The following is a 12318-nucleotide window of genomic DNA, read 5'->3' as shown; positions in this document are numbered from 1 at the left end:
AATGTAGAAGAAATAATTAATATGATTACAAAACCAGGATTATGAATAACCAAATTCTTCATAGCTTTTCATCACGAATATCTTCTAACCTGACTGACAGTACAAGCCATCAGTGATGCTAATGAGTAATGTTATGGGATCGCTTCCCTGATTTAAAATTCCATACCGTATGTCTTCTAAGATATATCTAATATATATGTAGAGAGACTTAAATACTTATATATACATAACTGATGCTTCCGCTGTCTTCTGCCTTCACGCTGCTGATGGGCGACAGGGGGTGGTGCAAGGGGAGTGGATTGGGATCGGGCTAATGGGAGCTTCTTCACTGCCATCCTTATCACGCATTGTCCAAAACTTGAGGGAGAATGCAGCGATTATAAAGCAACGAACGGATTCTGCGCTCTGCAGCTTTTGTTCACAACTTGTCCCACAACAGGTAACCTCACTAAGGAAAAGACTTCCGAATCGGTTTCATACAGCTTTTGTTGTATCCTAGTCTACTTTTTACCCCCACGTTATCAGCGTGCAACATCCTGCATCTGCTATTGCCCTGGCAACCAGCCCTCCTCGCCATCATTCTCCGGCGCTTCACCCCTCACCATCAGCGGCAGGCTCCGAGGGAAGCCAAAATCTACTGCTTACGCTCGCCCTCCAAGTGGAAGTGGACCCTTTTGTTCATTGGCGTCAGTTCAAATCTCTTTGCTTTTTTACTTATCTAAGGTTCATGTGTCGGAAGTGTTTTCTCTCAGCATCAAAATGCCCGTGAGACGCGGTCATGTTGCGCTCCAGAACACTTACTTGGATACTATCATCAGGAAATTCGACGAGCAAAGTAAGTGCACATGAAATTAGTTTCAGTTATGCGTCTGTGCTGCTGTTAAGGTCCGAACAAAGGGTGTGATATTTAGATTCCAAACATTTTACAAAATACATATTTAGTTTTCCCATTTTAAACATTTGGACTGGTTTTTGCTGCGATGGTTTAGCTCGCAAATGCTTTAAATAAATCCGAAAGAGATGGCAGAGACGGGGGAACTCTAATTTACGCTGAATTAATTACATTCTCTATTTTAAAAGGGATAACTGTGCTCTTTGTCTATGGGAAAAGTGTTTCTGACAGCTAGTTCATCAGTAGGAGTGGTAGCCTGTATTTATTTCAGATCTGTTAGTGTATCCAGTTAAATCTTGTTGGTATAGTTTTGTTTGCTTTATTTTTCACACGTCTGTGTTTGTTTGTCGGTCAGTCTCATTGCTTGAACAGATGGTAGAAGGACAGGCTTTTTATATTATAATAAATTAACACATCTTATCTTATCTGTATCAGTAATGCTGACAGAACCCAGCTGCTGCTTTTATGTTTGCGGGGTTATTGCACCTGCATGTGAGTTTGTTTGTGAGAGCTCACCTTATGACTTACATTGTGTTCCATTAGCTCACATGTTCCATTGGCTGGAAGAAGAGACCACCTCTCACTTATTGGAGAGGAAAAAATCCCTTTCCCTGAAACCACTAAGGCCTCTGATAGAACACATATGTTGCTGTCTTCTTTTGACCTGACCATTATTTGTATGCAGTTTTACCTTCATCCATTTTCTGTACTTAACACTTATTACACGAGCCTGTAAATCTTTGTTAATGCTACTTTAGTTTAAAAACAAAAACACTGAAAGACACCATGCCACATTATATCTCATGTGCAATAATCAGTACATTTCCTCACCACTAGCAGCGTGTTGACACAGGACTGAAAATAACCCTGCCATCCTGATTAGATACTGACCATACATGGAGAAATAGTTGATTGCTGACAACTCTCAGTCTGTTTTAGTATGATCAGCTCTAGGACCAGTAATGCTTGAATCTCCCAATATCCCCTAAGAAACCCGTATTATGTAATGCCTCTACTGTATCCCAAAAAGGTGTATATGTGTGCACGCGCAGTCACATACACGTGCACGATAAGGTGAGTGCACGTGCCACAGTGGTGCTGCTTAGCAACGGTGTGACGATCAGTGTTTTTGCTTTGAGCCCCAGATAATGACTTTGGACAGAATGTGCTTTTCCACTCTAAGAGCTCACCCGTTTATATTAAAAAGGGGGCCAAGAGAAGAGTCTCCTGCTCTCATCTGTGTGGGCAGGAACCAGCTGTTTAACCCAGTTTCACCAGCGTGTAATAAAAAGGCCAATGAGAGGCGACAGAGGTTATGTATGTACTTTTCATTCAGATCGTTCAACTCCTCCATTAGCAGCCTTCGAACAAAACTGCCCCAATTCCCTGTCATGCAGCATTTTTGGGACAGTGGGTGTTTCTGTTGCCACGAACAGTATCATTCATTTCATCGGTACTAGGCACTGAAGGACATATGAGCTTGGAGTTACTGTTAGGGATGTTTCTGAAAGCAGGGTGACTCTGAGAGACTCAGAATCAAAGCTCTGACTGACCAGGAAGAACCATTATTGTAACTGACACTGTACAGCCACAGTGTTTCCCCCATGATGAAAGATCTCTGATGGTGGTGGTCAACGCCCCAGTGAGTGTCATTAGCTGATGAGAAGTCCAGCAGCTACCATGCAGTTAGAGATTTGATCTCAACTTTAATGGCATTATTTTATTTTATTATTACTGTCACATGTTTATCTTATTATGAAATTTCAATGTAAAATGATCTTAATATTGGGTTTTCATGAACAAAACTATGTCAAATGTATGCAAGTACATACAAGTACTGACCTTCTTAAAAGACAGACTGGCAACATTTTTAATACAAATCAAAGCTGGTGGCAAAAATATCAACTGTACAGTGATTGTACTTTTAATATTGTTTACCACTGTTAAGATATGAAAACTATTTGATAAACAATGTAAATCTGGAAATGTAATATTTTTACTGTTTAAGTAGCCTTGCTAAACAAATAAAATATATTTATAGGCAAGTGGCTGATACCAATGTAATGATGTAATTAAAAAATGTCAGATACACAGGCTCCAAAACCTGTAGATTCCCATAAGTTACCTGGCGCCATGTGCTATACTCCAAATACCCTTATGCTGAAGTGCCCACCTGCTCCTTTTCAATCCCTTGGGAGGAATTGTGACGCTAATAACATTAGCACCATGGAAAAGTAGACTTCATTAGTTCCACTTCAGCTGATTGTCATGCCTAGAGGAGGAAGAACAGACTTTGTGGGCCGTGAAGTCAATGCATATCCACAACAGTCTGCACTTCAGCATCTTTAAATCAAATTAAATCTTAAACAGTATAAACAGTTTAATTGTCAGCATTAACAAACTATCTCTTTCAATCTTTCAGTGACAGGCATAAGTGCAATCACTGGAATCAGGCGTCATTACCCTCTGCGAAGTAAAAGGCTAATTTCGTTGGTGAGATAGTCATGGCTAAGCTTAATTTATAAACCTCTATGCAGTATATTATTTCTCCTTTAATGAGCAGAAAGTTTATTAATATTTATAAGCAAGAAATTGGCTTTATCAGTGTTGCGTCTAACCCAGCTTTAATGGGCGGTCGTTGTACTGCCACATGGATATCTTGCCTTTATAAATTGTCAACTGACACTGTGTTCCTCCCTTCAGATCGCAAGTTTATTATTGCCAATGCCCAGATGAAGAACTGTGGCATCATCTACTGCAATGAAGGCTTCTGCCAGATGTTTGGTTTTACCAGAGCAGAGATCATGCAGCAGCCCTGTACCTGCCAGTTCTTGGTGGGTCCTGGCACAATGAAGAGTTCCCTGGCCCAGCTGGGACAGGCCCTGCTTGGGTCTGAGGAACGCAAAGTGGAGATCCTGTACTACTCTAAGGAAGGTAAGACACGCAAAAAACAAAAACAAGACAACGGAGCTGGAGGAAAAATGACTGGAGTAAGCCCGTTTATAGCTCGAGACCTAATGAAAAGAGTCTTCTGGCTGTCACAAGATATGGCCTGCTGACAGCTTGATTGTTATCAGAACAGTCCAAATAATCCTCCATATGTTCAACTAGTTTATCCTTTATCTTCTGACAAGAAACCTTGTTACAGAGATCTTAATCCAGAATGTTACCTCAGTCCACCAGCCATTCGATTGGATCTGTTTTAAAACATCTTTCCTGCTTTCCAAGACTAGTCCTTTCATTTTGATAATTCATCATGATAAATGTCTGGATCTGATGCACAAAGATGATTTTCATGTGAATAATTTTTGCAATCAAAACAAGTAGATAGTAAAAAATCGTCTCCCTTTAAGTTTGTGTAGTTCAGGAAATTCTTTATTCATCTCAGACCACTATGTTTGGCAGGTATCCGCGTTTAGCTGCTATCTTTTGCTGGACTCCCATTGATATTGCGAATCCGTCACCATGGCCAGATTATGCTTTTATATTTAGGCTTATATTTAGGCAGGCAGACTCAGCGTCTTAATCACTTCTTCAAACCTGCTTTTTTTGGTGTATCCTAATTCATACTTGCGTGTATTCTCATCAGTCCTATGCATGATTCTCTGCACATCGTTTACTTTTATTTTTAAAGTTTAATTTCCTGTTTATTCCAAGTTATTTGGGATGCCAGTGAAACACTGTCCTCTGCCGAGGTCTGTGTTTAACCTCCATCATCTCTTTTTCTTTATCATCTTTTTCTGGCACAAAGGAATTGAGGTAGACACACATGAGTGAGCATGAGTTAGACAATGACAGTTACCGACTATAAACCATACATTTACTGTCTACATTTATACAAGGACATTCATAGTACATGTCTGTTATAACTTTTGCCATTTGGGCATGAGGAGCGGAGTTTAGAGTGCTGTTGTCATGGGAATGGGATTGTGTGCCAGATCAAATCCACTAAGCATCCATTTGTTTTGTTTCCCTGCTTCCCACTGTGCTCCCAGGCTGAACAGACCGGGGAAAAAAATCTGAACATGTGATTGCAATGTGATTCAGAACAAGACTACAGCGCTCACAGGCCGATTTTTTTCTTAACCTCCAAACAAAATCTCTGTTCAAGGTCTTTCAGGGTGAATGTATGAATGGAAGTGAATGCATGCACTGTGTGTGTGTTTGTCTGTTCTGCCCTCTCTCCTGTTTCTATTTTTGGAGCTCACTGATTGTGAAGTGAAGTCAGACCTGACAGAAGTATTGCTCATTTAGCCTTTTTTTTTTTTTTTAGCTTCCACAGTTTTTGAAACGATTCCTTTCTTTCTTTCTCCTTTGCTCATATTGCTTTCTCCTGTGTGACCTCCCTTAGAAACATAACCTTGTTAAACTAGGCCAGCCTTCAGCTGATCACATTTTAGAAATAACTTCTGGGTTACCAACAGGGGGTATAGCTCAGTGGTAGAGCATTTGACTGCAGATCAAGAGGTCCCCGGTTCAAGTCCGGGTGCCCCCTGCATAACTGCTGTTTCTTACCTTTTGTGTCAATAGGGACCTGCAGACCCTGCCTTGTGGGAATCGTTCCAGTAAAAAATGAAGAAGGCCTTGTGATCATGTTCATCCTTGACTTCCAGGAGCTCATCGATCCCTCCCACAAGAAGACTGCTCTCAGGCAGAGAATCACCCAAGGATGGGCCTATTGTAAAGCCTTTCACACTGCATACTGCATGTTTTGTTTGTGTTTCACATTTATAGAAGCTAAACATTTTTCTGTCTTTCTCTTTTCCTGTGAATTCTGCAACTGTAAATATAAATTAGAAATTAATGTGTGTAATTAGTCTTGATTTTCTCATCATATTGGTCAGAATGTGCACTACTGTCTTGTCTTAGCAGAAAAGTTGGATATTTTAAAGCAGAAAAGTTGAATTGAATACATTTTGAGCTTCGATAGCAAGTGAGCTGAAGATAAAGTTTTCTCTTTAGGCCAGAATCGCAGGCTAAAGATGAGGCTGCCGGTGCTGCGATCCATGCGACGACCTTCACTCTCAAAAGATCAGTTTGAAGGAGTGGTAGTAGACTACCTGCAGGTGAATAACACATGCATGCAGTGTAGTCCATTTGCATGAATGCATGCTTTGCATTTTGCTGGAGTACATAAACACATCTGGCAGTGGAAAAAAATCTGTACAAAGATAATACGTCATACTGTGACTCCTAGGCATGACATTTGCAATGATACAATTTTAAAACTTACTGACATATTATGCCTGCAATGCTTCTACTGTTCTTCAATCATGCATGAAGAGCACTAATCAAAATGTTCTAAATACTATAGTAACAACAAAGTCTTTGATTTGCCTTTCAAGTGCTATATATACAATTTTAGTTTTATATGCAGTTCTAATAGTTAAATACGAACCACCTTAAATAGCAGAGAGATGTTTTTGAAGCAGAAGTTCTTGTTTCTCAGCCCAAAAAGACACCAAATGGAAGAATGAGGGGGGAAAGCAACTGGTCTGTTCATCTTTCTCTTCTTAGAATTTTCCTTTACTTGTGTTTAGAGTTCTCTCTTTTGATGAATGGCACCTTGTATGAAAGTATTTCCTGCCAGTATCCTTACCTGACACTGGAACTGTACTGAATCAGATAAATTGACATGTTGGGACTGTTTTACATTTACGTGCTGGCAGGGAGGTGACATTCCTCTCTGTTTCAGAACAGCATTTGTGAAGTGTGAAATATGACAACATTTTTAAGAAAACATTTAGAAGAGAAAAAAAAGCATTTCAAGCCAAAAACCAGCAGATATGGTGTGTAATTATTTGTTTGAACTATAAAGAGACACATGGCCTTCATTTACATAATATTCAAAGTAGCTTGTGCCTTATTGCCCTTCCTTGACAGCCAAACAGCGAGGAAGTCCCTCTGAAAGAGTTTCGGATCCCATCTAAGGAAAGCTGTATGCAGTCTGAGACGGAGGCTCTGATAGAACAGGACATGGATCCCCCATCGCCGGCAGCTCAGCCCTCCACCAAACGACGCTCCCTTCTGACAGATCGACTGGACCCCATGCATGCCTTCCCCCGAGGGACATTACCTCGAAGTTGCTCGAGGGACAGTGTTCGGAGCCTCCGACGTGCCTCGTCACTGGATGACATCGATGGCATGAGGGCAGAATGGAACAGTCGGCCTGGAGACCCCCGGACTAACAGCAGTGAGTGTCTGATGGGGCATCTCAGAGGCAAACTAAAGCTGTGAATAAAATATAGAATTAGTAAGAATATCATCAGGTTATCGTTGCTGTATTTGTGTCTCAAAGAAACTATGAAGTCTTTACAATGCATATTTTTTTATGATGTTAGTGGAATTTAATGTGTGTTTAACTTTTTTTCAGGTTAACCTTCTGACAGGAATATAAAGCAGCATCCTAATAAATTAAATCACACAAAGCACTTTTCACAGCTGGTTTCTCTGACTCTAACTCAGAAAATGACACAGAATGCAGTTCAAATTTTTTTTCTTCATTAGCCTTTTATCTGTTAAAAAAAAACCTGCTTTGAGACATAAATTTGCCTTTGTTATTATTGCCACCTTGGTTTGCATACAAACAAACATTTTCACTGTGAGATCTGCTGGAAGGTTTGCTGGTATTAAAGGGATCTCTAACAAGTCATGTCTATTATTTGCTATTTTAGGATACAGTAGGATCTCAGACTTGAAACAAGCTTGCAGTGGTGGCAAACATGTTGACAGATGAGGTCAGGCAGGATGTTCACAGATGACATTGTGATCTGCAGAAAAATTAATGGCGGGAGAAGCAAGACAGAATACATGTGTGTGAATAAGAGGGAGACAGATGTACCAGTGAAGATGCAAGGAGCAAATGAGTTTAAATACCTGGGGTCAAACATCCAAAGCAGCAAACAGTGGACAAGAGAGCAGAAGAAAAGAGAGCAGGCAGGGTGGAGCAGGTGGAGAAAAAAGTCAAAGGTGATTTGTGACAGAGGATGCTAGCAAGGTTCACAAGATGGTAGTGAGAAATGCTGTGATGTGTGGTTTGAAGATGGTGACACTAACAAAAGACAGAAGGTGAAGCTGGAGGTGGCAGAGCTGAAGATGTTAAGAATTTCATTGGGAGTGTGCAGAAAGGACAGGATTAGAAATGGGTACAGCAGAAGAACATCTCAGGTTGAGTGTTTTTGGAAAACCTAATTAAAGAGGCAAGACTGAGATGATCTGAATATGTGCAAAGAATGGTTAGGGGAGGAGGAGGAGGAGGGTTATGTATTGGACAAAGGATGCTGTATATGGAGTTACCAGGCAGGAGGAAAGGGGTAAGACAACAGAAATGATTCATGGATGTCATTAAAGAGGACATGGAGGCAGATGATCAGCTGTAGCAACCCCTAAAGGGAGCTGAAAGAAGAAAAGGAAGTTTACATCAGATTAGAAAGTGAGGTGACACATCAAATCATTAGTATTATCAAGTTAAATGCAGTTGAATTAAATGTTTAGTAGGTTAAAATGTCTTTGGCATATCCTAAAACACATAACTGCAAACTAATCAGAATCAAAACTGATTTTTTTCAGCTGAGCTGTAACAGCTTTCAACAGATTTCTCACCAGTTCGGCACTTGTCAGGTTGTTGATGTCAGATTGTTGCTCTGATATTTATAACACAGAGAGTGTCCCAATGTGCAGCTGCCTAATAAAAATTCCAGTAGAGACACGATAATCAATTCTTCTGTCAGTGATTGGGTTTGTGTTGAAATTGCTCATCACTGCACATCTATTAACCTCCGCTCTCAGGGGAAATACTTCATGAGGAAACGTTTTCTTTTGTACAGGTTCCAATCATACTCTTCCCTTTTTCTATTCAATCTACTCTTCCACAGATTTTTTTTTTTTTTACTTGACTGCTGATGCTGCTGTTTTGTGTTGTAGATCTCAAGCCCAATACTCTGAACTCCACTTCAGACTCAGACCTTATGAGACATCGAACCATAGGCCGCATCCCACAGGTTACCCTCACGTTCGGCTCTGACCGAATGAGACCGCCTTCCCCAACTGAGATTGAAATCATTGCACCCAGCAAGATTAAAGACCGAACGCAGAACGTCACAGAGAAGGTCACTCAGGTCACACAGGTAAGCTGCTCTTTACATTCTCAAGAGAAAAAAGGGAGAATAAATGCCTGTTTCCTTTGCACTTTACTCATCTTCACTCATTTTATGTCATCACCAGGGTCTTAAATTTTCCATTTCACATTGCTGGCTGCATATATATTTTCGTATTCAGTAACTGGCTACATCAACCGAATTGCTGTCTGATCTTTAAGAGGCGAAATTGCTAGAAATTGCTTGCTTCTCACCTGTGAGATTGGCCAAATTGTTAAATGACTGTAATAACAAGGGACCAGCGTTCCTTTCTTCCCTTTGTTTGGTTAATTCACAACAGCAGATATGTCTGCAGCCGCTGAACAGCAATCAGTGGTAGGAAACACTAAAAGGAAGAAAATGTTCAAAATTACAATACTTATGTCCTAGAAAAGGAATCAGTGACACAGACTTCGGCTGGTAGAATTGGTTCTTATATCATCTTCTGCTTGGAAAATGCTGTGTTAAACTACTGCATTTTTTATTGTTTCAAGCTAATACAAGGAACAGCAATAAATAACTGAGTAATTAATATTTTCAGGTGTATTTTTAGCTGTTTTTGGCTCTTCCTGAAAGAGAAATTTATAATGTTTCTAACTGGGAAAAAAAGAAATATGATCATTAACATCATATTTCTGTCAGATAGTTCAGTCAAAGGTGTCTATAAATGGTACATGCTTCAGGGTGACTGAAGACGCGAGACATCCGAACTCACAGGGTGAAAGCGTGAACGAATAATCTCACCTGAGGTGTGACATCTATGGCACCAGCAGCAAAACACATTCATCAGCCACCTGTCATCACACCATGGTGTCTCTGTGTACATTTTGGCAAACTGCCTCACAAGAGTGAAAGAAGGACCACAATGGAAAATACCTTAAAATACCCAAGAAGGGAAACCGTTATTTCCAGTAAAATACAGTTAGGTCGATAATTTCTTTTTTTGCAGTTTTGCCGCTATACACGACAAGTGATTTAAAATCAAACAATGAGTACATGTGATTGAAGTGCACAGTTTCAGCTTTAATTCAAGGTTTTTTTTTTTTTACAAAAGTACAGGATAAATTATTTATTATTAGCAGTCATTTTTATACACAGTCCCCCATTTTTAGAAGCTTAAAATTAAATGAACTGCCGGCTCACAGGCAGTTTCATGGTGAGGTCAGGCCTGAGCCCTTGTAAACAAATGCAGCAGACATAATATTTGAAGCTGATTCAAAAACCTCACTTGATGCTTCATAGCTTTGCACTTGAATTACATTTGATAGTTTTAAAATTCACTATGCTGACGTCATATGTTAGTAAGTAACATGAATAATGATTAAGAAAAGCAGTTTATAGATGCCAAAATATTTTTTTAAATGCATTATTATTTGTACAGCAGTATGTCATGTTTTCTAGTAGTAATAATTAAATTATTAAAATTATTATAATTATTAAATATTTTTAATAGCTTTGATGAAGTTCTCATGCCGCACTAGACACGCTGCACAGCAGGATGCTGCCATTAGTAAGTATAAATGGATCTACGAATGTTATATTGAACATAAGAAAAAATGATAAAGCTTTTCTTTCTGACTGTAACAATGCAAAAGCCTGTTTGCTCAGGTATAAAGCAGAAAATAAGGCGATGCTGGGCTCCCTAAGTGCATCACATTAACCCAGTTTATCTGAGAGGCTTTCAGGACGGTCAGTTGAGCCTCTTTTCAGCCAAACTGACCAAAGAAGGGTTTTTGTTTGTGTCCCATTTATCTTTTTTTTTTTGGAGTGGCTGGTTTGTTATTTTAGCAGGATATCAGATATAGGAGCTATGGGTTCACTATGAGGTGTTTTGTAAGCTATTTACATGGTTCATGACTTGTAACATTTTACAAGATTTTAATTATCTGATTCATTAAAGTCTTTAAAATTTAGAGCATCAGCTGATTTAATATACAGTATGATTTTTTTTAATCTGGGTTAATGATTCATCTATCAGTTCCTCCACAAATCTATATAATCCAGGCTATAAAACTACACACAGTAACTCACAGTAAGTGATTTGATTACATTTGGTTGCAGTTCACCCCAATTGAATCTGCCTCTGGGCATTTAAGCGACCATGACTCGGTTAATCTTTGTGAAGTTCAATAAATTACTTAGAAAGTTGAATAAACATTTCAGTACGGATACCACCTTTTAGGAGATGTTAGTTGTTTTCAAATTTCAAAAGTGCATTTGTCTTTGCACAGTGCTGTGACCTCATGTGACTGCATTGTGACTGAATGGTGCTGCTGTGGTGGTGGTGAGATATTGCTTCTTTGCACTGGGAGTGATTGTGGTATTGACAGCCGGCTCTGACTCTATATGCAAGCAACGTAGCTTCTGTGGTCCTGGAAAAAGTGACTGCACAAACAGAAGACCTCTCGAAAAGCCTGGCTGAATACTTCATCTGCTATCTTGGCTTAGCTGACGTCATGAACAAGATTGGTTAGAAAGTAAGCGTTCCTCTGTTTAACCACACAGACAGAGTTTGTCTGCTTGTCAGGGAGGTTTGTTTTAGTCTTGTTATGTTTTTGTTGGAAGGTAGAAGGTAAAAATAAAAATAAAGATTAATAAATCTCTTTGGTATGCCACTTTCTGGCAGACCACACACCGTCTTAGATGTTTAGTTGTTTTTAGATTGATAAAGTGCTTTGATGAAGAAGATTATACAACATTAAATAAACTCAAAGCATTTCCATCCATCCATCCATCCATTGCTGCTGCTTTATTTAAAATTAATTAAATCTATTCCTGTTTTGTTTTTTGATATTCTATGAATGTGAAAACATATTTCTTTTTCAAATATATAACAATGCACAAAACATTTTAACCTACTTTGTTGAAAATTGTCAGAGTTTGTGCACCTGAGGTTTCAGGTGTTTCCCTTCCTGGTCACCACTCATGTACACAACTTAAATACATATGAACCATAACAGTAAAATCCCTCCTAACTACATGACTGTTCAATCCTTTTAGGGTTAAATTCTGTAAACACAAAGGTCAAGCATCCAAATAAAGAAAATATGTCTGTGTCTTATAGAAATATAAACGTTTTCTCCAACATTCAAAAATGAAAAAAAGGTTTAATTAATTGCAAATGCAAATGGAAGTTATTTCCAAACTTCTGTGTAGTCATATTGCTGTGTTTTCTTTATGTAATGTCAGTACATGAAGAATGCCTGGATGTATGTAGGGCTCACAGCTGCCTGTGAGTGTGGAGAGGAGTCCTGCTGGTGAGCTGGATTTATGAAAGGGAGCGAGACTATT

General features: G+C 39.2%; 1 protein-coding gene and 1 non-coding gene across 4 annotated transcripts in view; both read left to right on the top strand.

The window, feature by feature from the left end:
- The first annotated feature begins 287 nt into the window (after nt 1-287).
- kcnh6a (potassium voltage-gated channel, subfamily H (eag-related), member 6a) overlaps nt 288-12318 on the top strand; it is a 27630-nt gene continuing 15599 nt past the window's right edge. Inside the window, exons 1-7 of one of the 3 annotated variants that reach the window (XM_084925260.1) lie at nt 288-439; nt 724-835; nt 3596-3826; nt 5423-5572; nt 5855-5958; nt 6776-7085; nt 8816-9018. In XM_084925260.1, the coding sequence (XP_084781386.1) occupies nt 314-439; nt 724-835; nt 3596-3826; nt 5423-5572; nt 5855-5958; nt 6776-7085; nt 8816-9018 (1236 nt within the window). In that variant the 5' untranslated portion in view covers nt 288-313. Of the gene's footprint in view, nt 836-3595; nt 3827-5422; nt 5573-5854; nt 5959-6775; nt 7086-8815; nt 9019-12318 lie in introns of all 3 variants that reach the window. The other 2 variants (XM_084925259.1, XM_084925258.1) reach the window with 2 other exon arrangements.
- trnac-gca (transfer RNA cysteine (anticodon GCA)) lies at nt 5316-5387 on the top strand. Its single transcript has one exon. It is a non-coding gene; the product is annotated as a tRNA-Cys (tRNA).

The sequence above is a fragment of the Perissodus microlepis genome, chromosome 4, assembly GCF_051167445.1.
Source record: "Perissodus microlepis isolate ML-2025 ecotype Zambia chromosome 4, ASM5116744v1, whole genome shotgun sequence".
In the NCBI taxonomy this organism is placed as follows: Eukaryota; Metazoa; Chordata; class Actinopteri; order Cichliformes; family Cichlidae; genus Perissodus; species Perissodus microlepis.
This window is presented reverse-complemented; position numbering and strand designations above follow the sequence as displayed.